We start from the raw sequence: 20,154 nt of genomic DNA on the forward strand, positions 1-20,154 counted from the left end.
CTTGAACTTCAGACTGCAAAACTTTGGTTTAAGGTCATAACAAGAAGAAACTCTGCCTGTTTAGCTCTACTTAATCTTTTATTCCCCTCCACCAAAATTATAGGCTGCATATTTTTCTACCTGGCAAGCTGAGGAGCTGCAGTTACATCAAAGTATGCCAAGTAAGTAGAAAATCTAGGATGAAGTTACCAGGTAGGACAGTAAGAAAGGGCAAATTTATTAGCCCCTGTCTGACCCAGCCCGATTCTGGTTTTGCAGGCACTGTTGCCTCAACCTGGGAGATTAGCAATGCTTGGTTTCTGCGCCAGCCCTGACAAGGCAGGAAGCATGTAAGCAGCCTTAGCCTCGCCTACAGGTAGGATTTTGTTGCTAGAAGCAAGAACACACACACACACACACACACACACACACACAGCTGAGGTGAGCCCCAGAGTCTTACACACCAATGAAGTCAGAGTTGGCCACAGTGCCTCTCTTGGAATGCAAGGTCACTCTCAACCTAAAACTGAGAAGTCCCACCTCACACCCTTACCATCACTTCTCCTAGAGCCTGGAGCATGTTTCCAGGGCCCAGGTAGTGGTGATAGACTGAGGGGAGAAGAAGAAATAGGTCACTATCCACCTGATATCCAATACCAACTATTGCTTGGAAGTTTTTTCTGACATGACCGATCCCCTTTAGAAATACATGTGAGTTTGCCAAATATTTCTGGATATTGAGTGTCTTGGCTGAATTTAACATACTCCCCAGAATTTCCCTTCCTCTCCATTTTGGCAGTTCTACCATTCATCAGCTCAAAGAAGCCAGAACCCCAGGCACAGGGCTTGATTCCTCTCTTTCTGTCACCTATAACATTCAATTAATCACATGTTCTGTGAATTTTAACTCCTAGATATTTCTTGAATCTATCAACTCTTTTCCCTCTTTCTTACTATCTTGTTAGAGAACTCTCTGACAATGCTCTCTGCCTTTTAATTCATCTTCCACATAGCAGCCCAACTGCACTTAATATAAAACAAATTTGACCTAGTTGCTCCCTTGTTTAAACCCCTACATCGACAATCCCCCCAAAAGCAGAAACAAAACAAATGAAATAAAACCCTGGTCTCTTCCTTCCATTCTAATTTCCCTGGGTGTTTCCTTGGTCCCTTGACTGTGAACTTTCAAAAGTCTACCAATTCAAAAGTCACGGGCTCCACAGAAGGATAAGAGGAACTCTGAGCTGTCCCAGGGTTGGAATAGGCTGCCATGGAGATAGCAAGTTCCTTCTGCCTCAAGGGGTGTCTGTAGAGCCTGGAGCCAAAGACATGTCAAAAAGCTCTGCTTTTGGACAAGAGACTGGTTATATGCTGTATGAGGGCAAATTCTGTCCAAGGGTTTCAGAATAACACATACCTTCAGGTCAATAACATGTATTGATAATAACATTGACATCTGTGTGAGGCTGCCCCACCTTGAGAAAAGCTACTTCTCCTTGGAGACCAGCCTGAGCCACAGCCAGCACAAGTGGGAAGCTGTGCTGGCATTTTTTTTTTTTCTGGTCAATGTAATCAGTGTAGACATTCCAAGTGAATAATTTATGCCTCCTAAAATAAACCAGCTGGAGCCAAGATTGTCAAATGTGGTTGTCTATCTTGATCAAAGTAAGCAGGTAAGTATCAAATCTCGCTTCCTTCTGTAAACACAGCTTTTTAGGCATTCCTTACTAAGTAATGAGAAAGAGACAAAGTCTTAAAGATAACAAAAACAAACATTTTTCACTTGTGTAGCTCTTTAGAAATTCAATATGCTGTTAAATTATAGTTACCAATTGAGAAACTAATGTGTGCCAGGCAATATGGCAACTGCTGTATAGACCTTATGTTTTAATTGTAGGCTTTTGAGACAAATTGCTGAGGCTTAGCTCCCAAGTCCCTACTCTACTACTTACTTACTAGGCTGTGAGATCTCAGGCAAGTTAATGAATTTCTCTGTACCTCAATCCTTAATCTTTAGAATGAACAGAGTAGCAGACAGGTCTCAAACTGTGTGGCATATATAAGTGCTTAATAAATATTAGCTTTGGTTGACATTATTGCTGACAAATACCTTGAAAATTAAGGGTTATTTTTTCCAAATGCGCAGATGAAGAAACAGACTGAGTACTGTGAAATCATTTGCTTATTTTGGTAATGAATTAGTGATGAAGCTGAAATTCAAACACTGATCTGTCTGACTCCAAAACCTCTATGTTCTCTTTCCATTTGAGTGTCATGGTTATCATTACTACTATGGCTGTTTTGTCACTATCATCATCACTAACAGCATTAATAATAATGCCCTCTAACATGGGTGTAGCACATTTCAAGTCTTCCAAGAAAATGTAGATACATTTTCACAAAATTACTAACCCTCAGCACAATAAGGAACAATATGGAACCTCAGCCATGCTCTCCATCTCAGGACAGGAGCTATCTCTGTGGCACCCTTCACAGCAGATCATCTGTTCAAATTGGACCTTATCAGTTCTGAGAGGAAGCAACACGAAAGGTTCATTCCCAGGAAAAGCAGAGCTGGGCAGGGACCCAATTATACGGGAGGCTCCAGTATTGAGGAAGCTCTCAAAGATGGAAACACACCTATCATTTTTTTTCACCACATTCAGGCCCTCGGATTACACAGAGGGAGGTTCCTGGAGGAGGAGCCTTCATAGACTAAAGGAAGGGCTGACCTGAAGGAAGGGCAGCCAGATGAGCTTCACCCATTCAGAGATAACTGAGGAGGGACAGGAGCCCCAAACAACTAACACCAAAAGAATCTGGAGTCTTGTCTCATCTGCGCTTGTATCTTCATCTGCTACCTTGTTCCCTAGCTCTGCACCTACAGGGTTTAACAGAAAACTCTGAAACAGAAGAGGGCCTATGACTGTTTTGTGGGGCAAAGAAGAAGAGAAGCTAGCAGGACTGAATCAGCCGCCCCAAGCAGGCTAAATGAGGAAGCGCGGGAGAACAGGGCAGAAGCAGTAGCCGCAGGGAAGGTGGAAGTGGGCTGGGTCCTCTGGCGAGTCAGGAAGGAGGCAAAATAGAGCCCCAGAGGCAACTCTGCCCTGAGAAAGAACCCTGGAGACTCAAGAAGACAAAGCCTTCCTCACCTCTAAGTGCTTCGATGTTCCTATTAGATCCCCACAGTAACACGGGGTAGTCAGTGGAAGGGTCGATGCAGAATAAAGAACATATGTTTTAAAGTCAGACAGACCTGGATACAAACCGTGGTCCTGCCACTTACTAGCTATGTGAGATCAAGCAAGTAAATTAATCTGAGCCCTGGTTTCTCCATCTGTGTGAGGGAATAATAATAGCAACCTAGTGTTAGTCCTGAAGATGACAAGATTCCATGATACATTGACACATTGTGTATGGAGAGAAAATGGAAGATAACATGACAAAAAGGGCTCCTCTGTGTGAAAATGCAAAGCACATGAGATTCCTAATCGGGGAACCTAGGCCATAATCCTGGGGACTACAGACCTCTTTTCTTCTTAAGCCTCCATTTCCTCAGTTGAGAAAGGAAGGTGTTAGAAGACTAATCTTTCAGGATCTTTTTCGGTCTCAACATTCATTACTTCAGCTGCTTGCAGTGCATCATGATTGGGAGAAAAGAGATGAAAACTCTCAGCCATCTGTCTACCCCCAACCCCTGTAAAATGGTGGCTTGAACAAACAATAACAAAATTGGGTAAAATTCTGCTGACCTAGTTAGACAAAGTTAGAAAATTTTTAAATATGTATGAATATTATTGAATGAAAAATAGGCTGATTCAAGTGGCTGCAGTGAATATTAATATCTCATTATTATCCACTTTAATGTAGGAAATATACTGGAAACTGCCTTTCCTATAAAATACAGTTTGGAGAAGAGAGTACTCCTATTCTCTTCTCAGCAAATAATTGTCTTCTAATGCCAAACTATGGTAAATAAGCCAGAGAAATCAAATAATACTGATGGATGAAGTTGAATAATTTAGAAAAAAGAAAACCAAAATTAAAAAAATTAATCCAGCCCAAGGCATGAAAGAGAAAACAGAGTAAGGATGTTCATGAAATGATATTTCTGAAGTGATATCTATTTAGGAAAACAAGGAATCTGAATATTTTCAGCAGTTTCTCCTTTTAAGAGAGATATGAATTAATATATCTGTTCAACAAAAATTTCCTGAGAACCTACTGTTAATCTAGAAACTATACAACCACAAAGAAGAATAAAATCCATGTTATAAGCCATGTATCAGTACTTTATTTCTTTTTATGGCTGAATAATATTCCATTATATGGATATACAACATTATTTATCCATTCATCAATTGATGGACATTTGGTTGTCTGCACTTGTTAGCTATTATGAATAATGCTGCTGTGAAAATTCATGTACAAGTCTTCGAGTGAACATACATTTTCAATTTTCTTAAATATATATACCTAGGAGTTAAATTACTGGGTAACTCTATGCTTAACATTTTGAGCAACTGCTAAATGTTTTCAAAGCAGCTGCACCATTTTACATTCCTACCAGTAACATGTGAGGGTTTCAATTTCTCCACATCCTCCCCAGCATTTGCTATTGTCTGTCTTCTTTTATTATAGCCATCCTAGAGGTTGGGATGGGATATGTCACTGTGGTTTTGATTTGCTTTTCCCTGATGGCTAATAATGTTGAGTATCCATTTATGTGCTTATTGCCCATTTGTGTATCTTCTTTGAAGAAATGTCTATTTAAATCCATTGCCCATTATGAAATTAGGTTTTTTTTTTTGTCTTTTCATTGAGTTGTAGGCATTCTTTATATGTTCTTGATGCAAGTCTCTTTTCAGATATGTAATTTAAAAATGTTTTCCCTCATTCTGTAGCTTCTCTTTTCATTTTCTTAATGGTGTCATTTTAGCACAAACGTTTTTAATTTTGATAAAGTACAAGTTGTCTTTTGCTCCTTTGTTTTTGTTATCATATCTAAGAAACCACTGTCTAACCAAATCACGAAGATATACTCCTGTGTTTTCTCCTAAGAACTTTATAATTTAAGCTCTTACAGATAAATGCACATTAAGAAACGTTTTGCCAAAGAAAAAGAATGGGGAAACAGGAAAAAGAGGAAGCAGAGGTCGGCAATATTAGAGAAAAGAAATAGCAGTAGCAGCTTCATTGGAGAATATCAAACCATAGGCCCTGGAAGGTAGCACCTAACCCATTTCCCTCCTGTTCCCCACCTCCCTTAGACAAACAATGCCCTGAGAGAATGTTACTGCAACCTCAGACATGTTGCTGGCTAAAGGATCCCTTGGGAACTTCAACAGCTTGCTCTGGAAAGGAGAACAGATCCCAGCCAAGGGCCATCAGTCAAATCTCACCTGGATTTTCCAATTCCAGCTGCCACAGCATGGGGTGACTCATAAGCCTCTTTTTTCCAGGCCCTATGCTTTGTCCCTTTCATAGCCTGTGAAAAACACATCCCAATATATTGTTCCCAAGCCATTACTTTTGGTCGGCACAATCACCAAAAGTAACACAAAGCAAACCTTTTGAAAGCAAGACTGCAGAGTGAATCATTACTTAGGTCAAAATCATGTTGGAAGTTGCTTTAAAATCTTATTTTTTTCAGACCCGCTTTAAGCTAAATAAATACAAAAAGGCCAAAAGTTGTAGCCAGTAGTTTGTTTTTTAACACTGAAACAATCTTCCTGAATACTAATAATAGGATTCTAGGAAAATGTCCAGTTCATTTATCAAGTCTCCCTGCAGCAGGACATTTTTGTTAGAAAATGGATAATAACAATTTGCAACTGATTCTCTTTTCTTTTCCCTAAGAGGCTTTACAAAGTCATCCACCATACTCACCTTTCTGAGTTTCCAACCACTGTATTTGTAATACTTTTGCCTTTTAAGAATGGCCAAGAAACAATGTCAGACCTAGTTGATGGATAATTTTGATGTTTTTTCCCCCTTCTCTTTTCCGTTTTGTATTGATGGATGATGATTTGCTTTAGGCAGGGATTCTCTAAGCAGCAGCATTAGCACTGGGGACTTATTCTGGGACCCACTATCAGCCACAGCCTTCCTCAAACTGTTTCCCTTATTATATCCAGATCTTTCCTCTCTGCACCCCCAATGCTCTTCCACAGCTTTAGCCAGTCTTGAGCATGACCTTCTAGGTGTCTTTCCAATCTATACCCTCTACTACATCACCAGTATACGGTCTTCACCATTAAGTATCCTCCAAGAGAGGGCCCAAATATTACCTCACCCATACAGTTCTTTCTGATTCCCTAGCTTTGGTTATGAGCCTCTTCCGTGTACCTACAGTCCCTTTCCCACTCCCCACCAATCATCTACACCTTGGTTCCTTCTACGTAGGTATTACCACCTGTAAGTAGTATAAGCTTGAAGAAGTTACTTAACCTTACTATGCCCCCATTTCCCCATCTTCAAAATGGGGATAATAGTAGTATCTGCTTCATAGTGTTGTTGAAGCCGATTAAACGAGATAACAAAGGTCGAATAGTGCTTGGAATGTAGTAAATACTCTAAATGTTGTTCTCATTTTTGTATGACAAATTGTCTATAGTAATCCCCCTTTATCTGCAGTTGTCCTTTTCACAGTTTCAGTTACCTGCTGCCAACTGTCTGAAAATATTAAATGAAAAATTCCAGAAATAAATAATTCATAGTTTTAATTTACACACCATTTGAGTAGCATGATGAAATCTTGTGCCATCCTGCTCTGTCCCTCCCAGGACATGAATCATCCCTTTGTCCAGCATATCCATGCTGTATATGCTATCATCCCCACCAACGCCCTCATTACTAACTTAGTAGCTGTCTTTGTTATCAGATTAACTGTCATGAGATCGCAGTGCTTGCATTCAAGTAACCCTTACTTTATTGTTATAATTGTTCTATTTTATTATGTTATTGTTGTTAATCTTTCACTGTGTCTAATTATAAATTAAACTTTATCGTAGGGATGAATGTATAAAACATAGTATATATAGGGTTATGTACTATCTGCCATTCACGGGCATCTATTGGGGGTCTTGGAATGTATCCCCCACAGATAAGAGGGCGTGGGACTACTGTACTTTTAGGAAGCTTAGAGTCTGGTAAGGGAAATGTGATATTACAAATGTATTATATCCAAATAGTTACAAACAATTCAGGAGGCATTTTCGCATCTGTTATCTAACATCTACTAGAAGCCTCTTGTCATGACAATAACCCTGAAGGTAAATCACAATGCCTAGTTTTCAGATGAGGGGTAGAAAGGTTATTTGACAAGTCAAAGATATAAGTGACAGAATCAAAATTCAAACTGCAATATGGCACTAGCTGTGATGATCTTTCTACTTAAATTATGACTGAATAAGGGATATCTCCGGATACCTGTTGAAGATGGGAGACTAATGTATGAGAAAACAGAGGCACAGAGAGATTAAGTAATTGGCCCAAGGTTACACAGTTAATGAGTGACAAAGTCAGGTTCTAACCCATGTTGCTCACATTACTGACTTAGGCATCTAAATTCTTTCTCACTGCCTTGTACGTGCCCAGTTAGTGTTTGCAGAAAGAGTAGACATGTAAGCAAACCTTGCAGATGGGCCTGGGAGAGAGAAGCAGTGGGCTGCAGTAGACAATCTAGGAGTCAGCAGCTGGGCTTCCAGCTAGAGCTGTCCTACTAATTCACTGTGTGACTCAGGAAAGTTACCTCCCCTCTCTGGGCCCTAGTGTCTCCAGCTGCAGAAAGGGAGGGAAGTTTGCAAAGATTGCTAGCATCTGAGTCCTTTCTTCAAACTAAGTCTATCGGGAAGGCCGGTAAGTAGGGGCTGCTCTGGTGTGTACAGCAGGAAGGATGAAGAGAAGCCAGAGCCCCGACTTCTCAGAAGTCCCTCCTTTCCCTCCTCAGTGGCCCCTAAGGTACTATTCAGAGCTCAGATCACTCCTGAAAACACAGAGAGCATGGCTTTAAAATCTTAGAACTAGAGAAACTTAAGATTCTTCTTGGCTTTGACATTCTATGACTCACATAAAAGAAATGACCTTGTGCCCTAATGTTATATACCACAGATTCAACAAGACGGAAATGTGCTACAGTGGAAGTGACAAAGGACGACCATCCTGAGAGGTGCCAAGAAGGGATTCTGGCTATAACAGCATGACTTCTCCGCCTACCCTCAGTCCTGTACATACCTTAAATACAGTAATACTCCCTAAAGCTATGAACAGAGGAAGACAGATATCGAATGAGTAATCAGAAGAGTGCTAAATGTTTTAAAGGAGAAATGGAATATATTATAGACACATAACAGAGGCTCTCAAACTGTCTGGAGAACGTTGTATCAGGAAAAAATTCCATGAGGAAATGATGTTCAAATTGGATCCTGAATATATACTAGGAAGTAGCTAGGTAAAGGGCCAAAGAGAAAGTACATTCCAGGTACGTGGGCCAGTGTTTATACAAGTTAGGGAGAAATTCACTGCTCTCAGAAAGAACTGTAGAAAGGCCAGTGCATAGACAGCAAAGTGAAAGGGGTATGAGAGAGGCTGAAGAAGCAGGCAGAGGCCAGATTATGCGGATTCTTACAGACCATGTTAAGAATTTGTTATTTTACCTTAAACTACTGAACGGCAGGGTGTTCAATGGGTAATTTTCATGGATACCGAAATCACTCATTTTGGTGGCAGCAGTACCGTGGAAAAAATAATTAGGGTCCAAAGTCTTCCATGATTAAGGGAAGTGTCTAAGAGGTCAGCAGATGACAGCAATAAGGATTGGCAGGGGGCTTATATAGACTGATGGCATGAAGCTCAAAACATCTTTTTATATGAGGTCTTTTTATTAAAGAGAGAGCAAAGAATGTTCTAAAAGTAGCAATCTGTTAGCAAGAAGGATGCCAGATGGCTGGTGTTCAGCGAAGAGGTTACTCTGTCTCTCCTCAGGTACTACAGGAACAGTGAGGAGGTGAGGGGAACACAAGGTTAGGAGGAGGGCTGGGACTTTCAGAAGCTACTGCAATGCTGATGTAGCCATCGAAACAGAATAGAGCCTGGAGGTCTGTTTACCTCATCTTATATCTGAGGCTAAAGAAGCTGTTGTAACTTCTGAGAGATGCTGATAGTTTGAACTAGGGCGCTGGCAGCACAAATGAGAAAGGGATAGATACTAAGGATATTGATTGTGGCCTTGATCATACTTGGTGATGGACAGTATGTGAAAAGTGAATAAAAAGGAGTTAAATAGGACAGGTTTCTCGCATGGGCAACTGGAATGATGGTGATGTATTCACTAAATTAGGAAACCCAGGTTTGGAGCAGGTGTGTGTTAGGGTCAGCCTCTGCTGCGTGAGGTAAATCGGACATGTGTCTCCTGTTCTAGTAAAGGGAGAGCCCAGGGGCACGATTCCTAGCACTTTCTCTATAGGCCATTTTTTACTTGGGGTTGAGGTTTGGAATGGATGGGTCACCTGCATCAGCAGGGCACATTGGAAACCCCTCAGCCAGACGCTGGGAGGATGTATCTGCCTCCAATTGATTTGGACAGCTTTTGGAGGGAATCGCAAAAACTATGCCAAGAGATTGGTGACTTATCAAGTGGACTGCTGGAAGGGAGCCAAACCACTAAGCTTGTTTAATTTAGAGTGTCTGATCAGGACAAGGTTTGGTGCAGATGGGGGTCCACAAGAACTCTCCTGAGAGGTGGATTAGGAGATGATAATTGAGATTACTAACTTCCAACAATTACTCAATTTAAAACTCAGCTAAAAAGATTTCATTATTTTTCATACATTTGTTTGGTCAAGTTGCCAGCTGCAACTCCATGATTTTTACTTCAAAGGGAAGAAAGAACAAAAGGAAAGAAACAAAAAATGGTAGGGGACTACTTTATTTTGAAGTTATCATGCAGGTCAGAATGGTCCTCTCTCTCTGTAGCCTCTCTTCAATGGTGTTATTATCTTTTCTCCCTCGACTTTCCTGCCTACAAGGTCATTGGTTGCCTCAGCTCCTTTTTGAGATCCTGGCCTTTCCACACAAGTCTATACAAGGATTGTAGTAGAGGCTGCCGAGCTCTATAGATTAAATTCTTCCAGATTTCCTTATACATGTCAAGTCTGCTCCTCTTCCTCCTTACCCTAGCTTTCTGGCTTTCTTTGATCATATCATGTCCTTTTATTCTTTTCACTTTGGCTTCATAATCAGCCTTCTTTATACTATTTATTTATTTATTTATTTATTTATTTATTTATTTATTTATTTATTTAATTTAGTCTGACTTCCAGATTCTTAGTTTGGTTTGAATTCTGAAAATCTTTCAAGATGAGGCTTTCAGAATCTTCTGTCTGCCACCTGACCATTCTCACAGTGACTTTACTGATCTGGGAACCAAATAGCTGCTGAAAAATACTAGTCTCATGAGAAGGGGGTTAGAGCCCCAGGGCGGGGATCCCATCACTCAGGGTCCTCATTGTAGAGCCCCATCTAGCCAGACCCTTCCCCAGAAAGCACTCCATTTTCTAAATTTTGCCTTTGCTCTCTGGTTCTTCCTCACTCATCATGGATTTGAAACAGCCATTAGGCAAAACTTTATATAAGATCTTTATAGACAAGATGAAGAAATGGGGGCAGAGACTACATCTTGTTTACCTCTAGATGTAGAATGTGGTACATAAGAGATACTAACTTAAGTTGAACTTAATTAAACTCAGTTGAGTTGACTTGGAGGCAGATAAAACCTTGCTTATGTAGGTTACTTATTCTATTGGGATTAGAAGCATAATCAAACCCCAGGAATTGATATAGAATTGACATAAAAATACCAATCTACTTGGATTTTATTAACCAATGTCACCATAAAAAATTAAAAATTAAGAAAATTAAAATAAAATTAAAATACCAATCTAGATATTCTGGAGAAGTCTCTGATAATATGCATGGATCTCTGTTCTTGCCTTCAGGTCTTATCCTATTCAACACTTGTATCCTTGACTTAAATTAATACTTAAAAAGTATGTACTTTAAAAATTCTGAGTTAAGTCACTAATACTGCAGATAAGAGAATCTAAGAATCAAAATGACCATAGCAAGCCAGAACAAAGAACTAAACCAAAAAGTTGAAACTTAGGATAAGTGTAAGGGGTCACAGTTATCATTATAATATCTACTACAGGCTAACATGGCATCCTAGATTGGATCCTGGGGCTGACAAAGAACATTAGTGGAAAAATTGATGAAATCTGAATATAGTTTTATAGTTTGGTTAATATTAATTTCTTAGTTTGATAAATGTTCCATGGTTATATAAGATTTTAACATCAGAAGAAACTAGATGAAGGGTATGAGGGAACTCTCTGTACTATCTTTTCAACTTTTCTATAAATCTAAAATTATTCCAAAATCAAAGATTTATTTAAAAAGAATATCACAGAAATAAAAATAGCTTTATTTAAAGAAGAACAACAAAAAACCTACTACAAGGAGGCCTTACTGTTAAAAATAAGCTAATGTAAACTCTGGCTACATTTCTAGAGATATAGCATCCAGAGAGAGGCAATAGTCCTATTCTGTAGTGGGATGCATAGATCACCTGTGGAGTTTTACATTCCATTCTGGCATTTGAAGAAGGAAATTAACAACCTCAATCATGTCCAGAGAACAACAATGAAGGTACAAAGTTTAGAAACAATGGAGTATGAAGAAATGTAGAATTATAGGAGGAGTGGAGAAAGGGAAAGCTTAGCTTGGAGATGAGAAGAGTCAGGAGGAGGGTGTGGTTAATGTCTTGCTAACTTTGCAGGCCTGTCCAGTCTGGAGCAAGCACATGCAAGGTGGACCCAGAGGGTGGAGCTAGATCCAAAGAGAGGCTATTATAGGAAGGCAGCCCTTTTCTGGGGATGGTAGGGCTTCTTTTGTCATTGGCTACCTTAAAAAGAGTGTGAGTAGAGGCTAAAAAGTTACATTTCTAGAATGTTAAGACAAGATGCTTGTCTACACAGTTTAGGTCCTTGCTCATAGGAGATGCCTAATATATTTGTTAAATTTGAATGTGACCCCTACAGTCTTTACCCTAGAGATTGTGTGAGGTGTTAAGATCTGAGAGACCAGCATTTCTAGGTATTTCCATAGCATTCTCATTACTATACATGGCGTCTTGGTGGTAAAGTGTTCCTCCTGTAACTACCATTATTATAAAATAAAGGACCGACTAAGAGGCAACATTGCAACAGGTTGATGTGTGCTCAGAACATGCAATCAGGATGGCACGAACATTTAAACCATAATTTAGGTTGCAGTTGGAAGGACAGCTTGAAATAATCTGGTCTGACTTTCTGAGGCCGATAGAGGAGAAGTGTTTTCCCCAAGGTCATAGAACTAACCAGTGGTAGAACCTAGATAACAGTCTCCTCATATAAATGATTATCTAGTGCTTCCCTAAAATACACTATCAGGTTATTTTCTTTATTAGACATTTTCTTTTGAAGTATAGGAATGGCTCTCTATACCTAATTCATCACACACACACACACACCACAGAGAGTGTGTGCGCACATGAAAGAAAGAGAGAGAGAGAGAGAGAGAGAGAAAGTCGTGTGTTCATCTAATTAGTCCAATGATATATAAAAAATAATACCCTATTTTAACAGGTGATAGTACAAGGGCTATATGATTTTAAAACTGATATTTGTCAGTTAAAATTTATTTCTGGGTATGTTGGAATGAGACTATTATGAAATTATATCCCCAGGCAACAAATATAAAGCTGGACAAAATTGACACAAACAACTCATTTCAGTGTTTTGGAAACTGACCAGAGGCATACAACAATCTCAAAACTATTATGCTTTAAAAAGTGCTGAATTTCAATAAGAATGAGAATCTGTGACATTCTGTCCTGGGTTGTTCCATCTTCCCTCAGTCTTGGTGAATTCAATGTTCTGTTAGGACAGGCCAAGCTGTGAGGATTTGGCAGCTTCTCTGCCATGGTAAAGGGACTCAGTTAATTTGGAGAAGTAGGCAGTGCTCACACCCACTGGCATTGTCTGTGAAAATGAGATCACAGGGATGAGAGAGTAATGAGGGCCCATGCTTGCACAGCTGGGGCAAGCATATTCCTGGCTGACACTGGGTGCAGGCTCAGCAGAGATTCGAGAAGGCTCAAGCCAGCCACATAGTCCTGAACAAACTTGAGGCTGCACAAATGCACATAGGAAACACAACACAAAGGGAAAGAAAAAGCCAAGACATACTTGAAAACTGCCTAACTTTAACTATGCTCCCCATACCCACAAAGAGATTTACTTGCAGAGGATAAAAGCCTTAGGGGCTCAGGGTGGGTGAGCACAAACTCAGCCCAATCGTAGCTGACCACTTACCGACACAGAGACAGGGTTGACTCCCTAGAAATCCAGGCTTAAAAATAGGAAAATTGAGCAGCGGTATCAGAACCAGGTGCCAAGATAATTCATGGGTAAAAGTTAGTCTTTTCAACAAATGGTGCTGAAACAGCTAGATGTCTATCTATATGCAAAAAACCAAACTTAGACCCTTACCTTATGTCATGCATAAAAAAGTAATTCAAAATGGATCATAGACTTAAATGTAAGTGGAAACTATAAAAATTTTAGAAGAAAATATAGGAGAAAATCTGTGTGGCCTACAGCTGGGCAGAGTTCTTAGCTAAGACTCCAAAAGTATGATCTATAAGAGAAAAAAACTAATCAACTGGGCTTCAAATTTGAAAACTGTTCTTCAAAAGTCATACTTAAGAAAATGAGTAAGAAGATAAGGCACAGATTAGGGAGAAATATTTGCAAAGCACGTATTTAAAAAGGACTCACATTCAGAATATGTAAAAAACTCTCAAAACTCATTATTAGAACACAAATAACCCGATTTTTTGTTTAATGAGCAAGACATTTCAACTGATACTTCATCAAAGAAGATATATGAATGGCAAGTAAGCACATGATAAGATAACATAATTAGTCATTAGGACAATATAAATTAAAATCACAGCGAGATAGCACTACGTACCCACTAAAATGGCTATAATAAAAAATATAGATAAATCTAAGCGTTAGTAAGCACACAGAGAGACTATTAGCCTCTCCTTCCTTGCTGGTAGCCATGTAAAATGGCACTACTAAATTGGAACATAGTTTGTCAGTTTGTTTTTTAAGTTGAACGTGAACTTACAATATGCCCCAATGATTCTACTTTTAGAAATCTGCCCAAGAGAAATGTGATCACATGCACACTGAAAGATATGTATGTGAATGCTCATAACAGCATTATTCGTAATAGCCCCAAAGTGGAAACAATCCCAATTTCCATCAACTGGAGGACAGATAAACAAAATGGTATATCTTTTTAATTAGAATACTATTCAGCTCCAAAAATGAATGAACTACTGATACATATTCCAACATGGATGAACCTCAAAAAAATCCTAAGTGAAAATGTTAAATGCAAAATAAACTACAAAGTATATAATTCCATTTATATGAAATGTTCAGAAATGGCAAATTTACAGCGTCAGAGAGCAGATCAGCAGTTGCTCAGGAAATAGAAGTGGGAATTATCAAGGGGACTTTTTGGGATGATGGAAAGATTCTAAAACTGGAAAATGATGATAGTTGTAAAACTATAAACTTACAAAAAATCATAGAATTATACCCTTACAATAGGTGAGTTTTATTGTATATAAATCATACCTCAACAAAGTTGTTAAAACAACAAGAAAAAAACAATGTATTTATCTTAAATGTCAGATTGTGGCTTTGATCAATATACAAAGGGATTTTGTTTGGTGCGGTTAGAAGGGGCCACTGGTAACAAAATTAAATGCCATTAGTATATAATTAGTAGCAGTAGCAGCTATGCCATGTGATTAATAGTTTCAGCACTAGAAATTCAAAATCTTGCTTACTGCTGGCTCTCCCTAAGATCTGGATGTTGGCATGTTTAGCCTTCCCACTTGTAATTATCCTCCCTCCAAATTGGAATAAGATTAACTAATTATAGTTGTGCCTTCAGACACAAGCCGTATCAAATACCCTGGTAACCAAGAATTGTCCCATCTGCAAAAGTATGCCAGAAAGGCTTAAAGTCTCTGGTATCAATTTCGAGGCCCAGAACAGGGGGATTGAGCAAATTCACCGAGTTTCCCTAATCTAGTTTAGCCAGCACAGGTATATCCTGCATTTCCATTAACTTTACTTTCTTAAAATGCTGCTTTGAATAAGGTAATCCTTTTCTCAAATAGCTACTGTGGGTCTCAGTAGGTCCAATGGAGAAAAGCAGCAGTGGGTCCATCAAAGCACCAGGATGTGGTGTTAGAAGCCATGAGTTTAAATCTTGGCCCTGACATGAATTAGTTATGTAGCTCTGGCCAGGTAACTTATATTTTTAGTCTTAGATTATTTATTCCCAAACTGGGATAATACTGCCTACACGATAAAATTATTATGAGAAATAAGAAAAAAAGTACATATAAAGTAACTGACCCAGGATCTGTATGTTGAATCTAAATAAAAGATAAAGCCCCAATTCCTTAATATGACAATCAAGGCTTTCTAGAGTGTGCCCCCAACCTTCCTGTTTACCCTAATCTTCCATTAGGAAGATTCCCTTTTCCAATCAAACCAGACTTTTAACTAACTACCACCATGCAGTACAGTACCTCAGGCTGCTTCCTGCTTTGTGGGCAACTTGTCCTCCACTGTATTCAGTAATATTATCTATATTTCAAGACTCAGCTTAAAGCACATCTTCTCCATGATATTTAATCTAACCATGAACTCATTAAACAACTCATGAGATCCTTAATTATATCCTTTTAAAAATATTTTATCTATTCAAACATGTGTTACTTCTGGTATAGAATACATTTCTGGAAGTACACCAAAACTTGTATACTTCATTATATATCCCCCATAATGCCTCTTGCGGGGTCTGAAATAGAACAGGGGTCTCAAATTATTTTTTTTTCTAACTGAGTGAAATCCTCAAAAAGTAATTTGAATACCCTTATTTAAGACCAACTTTTTCATTTTAGAGATAAAAACTTGTCTCCAGATAGAAGAAGTAACATTCAAGTTCATGTGAGAAGTTTGGTATTAGAGTTGGAAGCAGAATTCAGGTTTCCTATAGTAGAGATTTAAGGTTGTCCTTCAATATCAAGTCTCCTCCATATCTGTAGGACTATCAATTTTTAGCTGGAAACATGGTTACCCAGAATGAAGACTTCATTTCTCATTCTCCCTTTAGTTAAATGTGGATATCAGTTCTATCAAATGAGATAAAGGTGAAAGTGTCACATAACTGCATCTCCTTTCTCTCCCTACTGCCTTCATCCTGCTATCCAGAACACAGACGTGGTGGTAGAATTCCACACTGAATCATGAGGTGCAGGGCCACATTCCAGAGATGGCAGAGCAGAAAGCTGAAAGAACCTGACTCCCTAAGGCTTTCAAGGAGCAGAGCTAAAATATCAACTCTAGATTGCCTACATCTAGATTTTTATATGGAAGAGAAATAAACCTCTATCTTGTTTAAATTGCTGTTATTTTAGATATGCATTATGAATATTATTGGCAGCTTAAATTATCTTATTATCCATCCTATCATCTTATGATCTTAGCTCTTCACATTGCCTCTAGACATATATCTTTCTTTTTTAATTAAGTTTATTGGGGTAACATTGATTAATACAATTATATAATTTTCAGGTGTACATTATAATTTGACATCTATAAATTCTATTATGTGATTAGACATATATCTTAAGTCATTCTTTCATTCATTCAATAATTCACTCAATAGCCATTCAATGTGCACCTATGTTCTGCCTGGCATAAATCTAAAAGGGGCTAGGGTGGACACAGAAATGAAATGTACAGAGCCCCAAGTATTACATGAACTTCTCACTCTTAATTCAAATCACAATTCATATGTCTGGCAAACATTCATCTCAGAATTTCTCTGACAGTCCCATCTCAAATAACGTTACCGTTTGTAGTAATATATCATTGATCAGACCATTTGTACTTAATATGTTCTATTTGCCTCTCTACATCCACTCTCTGCCCTTCTCCACTGTTTTCTTTGCCCAGGGAGGCTTATCTGTATGGGTTACATTAATGGGCTTTCTTGCCTTCTGATTTCTGGTTGGGTTAGCCAATAAAGACCCTTAGCAGGAGATCAGAGGGAAGATCATAGAGAATGAGCTCTATGCATTTATATTTCTCAGCTCCCTCCCTGTGGGATCATTTCAGGCTGACTTTTTTTCCTCACCTGAAAGTCAAGGTGGCCCACTACATGACTCTCTACTATTGGGTTCTGGTAGCAATTCTTTCCCTTCACACCCTCTGAGCTGTTACTAGCCCCAGGGAACTGCACGATACCCTGTGGTTTCCCTACACACTGCCCACACCTTGTAAATAGCCCATTTATTAAGCCTTCTCAGATTATCCTCATGCGAAGTTGCCATCTGTTTCCTGCTAGCATTCTGACTGATACACCATGTGTCCCAATTTCAGTTTAAAGTAGACAGGCACCAGATACTCATGGCTCCCATCAGAAGCACCGTTAAGAAGAAGGTTAGAGTAAAGGGAAGATCTTTAGCAAAATCTTAGTGTATAGAGAATTTCAGACTATAAAAATAGCATCGTGATCACTAGTTTTTGAGACTGGATTTGGCTCTCATGTACTTGAGCCATACATGAGCCCTCTTTATTTTCTCTCTTTTTAAAGGTATCCTGGACCAGACTCTATGCCATTTAAGCAGTCTAGTCTTGAAAACTTTTATTTAGAAGTGGGACTCATTTCTAGGTGGAACACGCAGTCACTAGGCAGAGTCCATTTTTCCACCAACAAATTCAGCACCTCGAATACAGTATTTTCTGCTAATTCCACCAATATCCTCACTTAGGAACTTTAAAGTGTTCAATATGCCTCTTTCAGAGGCACAACCCATACTTCTTGAAACATAAAACCAAATTATTACCTACTTACACTTTACTAGCAACTGAAGTATTGCTGACCATGGAGAACAAAACCTATGCAACCAATGTGAAGGACAGTTTCAAATACTGGGTTATATATGGAGAGACAGAGGAAAAGAGAAATGGAGGGTGTAGTAGGCAGAATAATACACCCCCTCCTGAAACACCCAAGTCCTAGAACCTGTGAATATGTTACCTTATATGACAAAAGGGACTTCACAGATATGATTAAGTTAAAAATCTTAAAATGGAGAGAGATATTCTGGATTATCTGGGAGAGTCCAACATAATCACAAGGGTCCTTATAACTGAAAGAGTGAGGCAGAGATTCAGTGTCAGAGTGATGTAGCATGAGAAAGACTTGACCAGCCATTGCTGGCTTTGAAGATGGAAGGGAACCACAAGCCAAGGACTGCAAGCAGCCTGCAGAAGCTAGAAGAGTCAAGAAAATGAATTCTCCCCAAGTGATTGCAGAAAGAAGGCAGACCTGCTGGTATCTTGATTTTAGGACACTGAGACTAATTTCAGACTTCTCCTGAACTGTAAGATAATAAATTTGTGTTGTTTTAAGCCATCAAATCTGTGACAATTTGTTGTCAGCAATAGAAAACCAATACAAAATGTAAGACTGAAATCTCCAGACCCAGAGAATTAAACCTGGGGAAAGAAAAAAAGGATTGGGAACTGATGGATGACAAAGACAGAACACATTGTTAGCAGCACATCTAAACTTCACACCATTTGCTAATAACCTGCAGTGCAGGCAGGTGGAAGTCAGTAAAAAACAAATTTATTCTTCATCTCAGAGGCTCACACTCATAAAATGCTTTCATGCCTTTTGTAGCACCGAGTAGAAGGCTTTCTTTTCTCTCAGAGTTTTTGGAAATTAGCAGAACTTTCATATTTTGTTAGAGAGCTAGATCAGCTTCATTCAGAAGGATAAGCATCTGTCTTATATCTTATTCTGTGACTCCCTGGTGGGCATAGCGGTAAAGAATTACACAATAAAAACAATAATTTTTATAAGTTCTAAAGCATATAGTCCACAAAGCACCAATAGCCATTATTTGCATTCTATAAAAACACACTACTAAGCTCCTCCCCCAAGGCTGCCTGTTTTTGAATGAGCCTTACCACGCTCTGACCCAGCTGCTCCCGAAAGAAATAATCCATGTTTCTCTTTTGAAGGCTGTCAAGGTAATGCTGAAAGCGGGTATATGTATATGGGTAGCAGTAAGCAAACTGGTAAATATCTTCTTCTCGGTCAAAACAAAATGCAAAGGACATCACATAATTCTTCCTATGGTCCGGGCAGCGGTAGTAATAAACATTTTTAGGTGGCAGCCTTTGCCTGAAAGATACAAGCAAAGAAATTCGGGCATATCAGACAATTTTTCAAGCTTCAAAAGATAATAAGCAGGAATAAATGTTCAAGAGAAAAACTGTAACATCAAGAACCCTAGGTGATGGCTAAGGACAACAACGTGTACCATCTATGGGATAAAAGGGATTGAAATCTGGCAGCACTTTGTTCAAATTTCAGCCTTATCCCTTTCAATAAACTGTTTGAACAATGCAACATTAAACAAAGATTAAAAAGTTTTATTCATTCTTTATTCTTATTCTGAGCACCTATTATATGGCCAGGCACCATGCTAGATTCTTGGCATATAATGGTAAATAAGACAGGCAAGGTGTATGTCCTTATAGAGTATATGTTGTAGTGGAGAAGCAGTCAATAAAATACTAAAAATAAATATACAATATAGTTATGCACTCTAAAAATGTCTTGAGGAGAAATAAAGAGTGTGATGTTACAGTGACATAAGTAGAGGAGGCCTACTTTTCCCAGGGAAGTCAGGTTTTTGTATTACAAGACTAATTCAGAAATTTTAAAATAAAATAATGTGCATTGTGAATATTCAAGGAAAGAAAGAATATTCAACATGTCTTTAAATTATTATTATTATTTTCCTACAGAATATCTCATGAGACTAATTTTCCACAGAATCACTACGGGAAATACTACTTTAAAATACATTGTGCAGGCAATTTTGCTAAGCCATCATGCTCATTCTCCAATAAGGAACACTAAACCACATATATGAAAAAGGCAAAATGTTCTAGTCAT

The 20,154-nt window shown here is 38.7% G+C and overlaps 1 protein-coding gene across 1 annotated transcript in view; it reads right to left on the bottom strand.

Annotated features, from left to right (window-relative positions):
- The window catches only part of AGBL4 (AGBL carboxypeptidase 4), a 1,011,660-nt gene that overhangs the window by 424,533 nt on the left and 566,973 nt on the right, over nucleotides 1–20,154 (bottom strand). The window contains exon 5 of the mRNA XM_039885641.1: nucleotides 19,158–19,374. Coding sequence (XP_039741575.1) covers nucleotides 19,158–19,374 — 217 coding nt within the window. The remainder of the gene's footprint in view (nucleotides 1–19,157; nucleotides 19,375–20,154) is intronic.

This window comes from Pteropus medius, unplaced genomic scaffold, assembly GCF_902729225.1.
Source record: "Pteropus medius unplaced genomic scaffold, Ma_sr-lr_union100, whole genome shotgun sequence".
NCBI lineage: Eukaryota > Metazoa > Chordata > Mammalia > Chiroptera > Pteropodidae > Pteropus > Pteropus medius.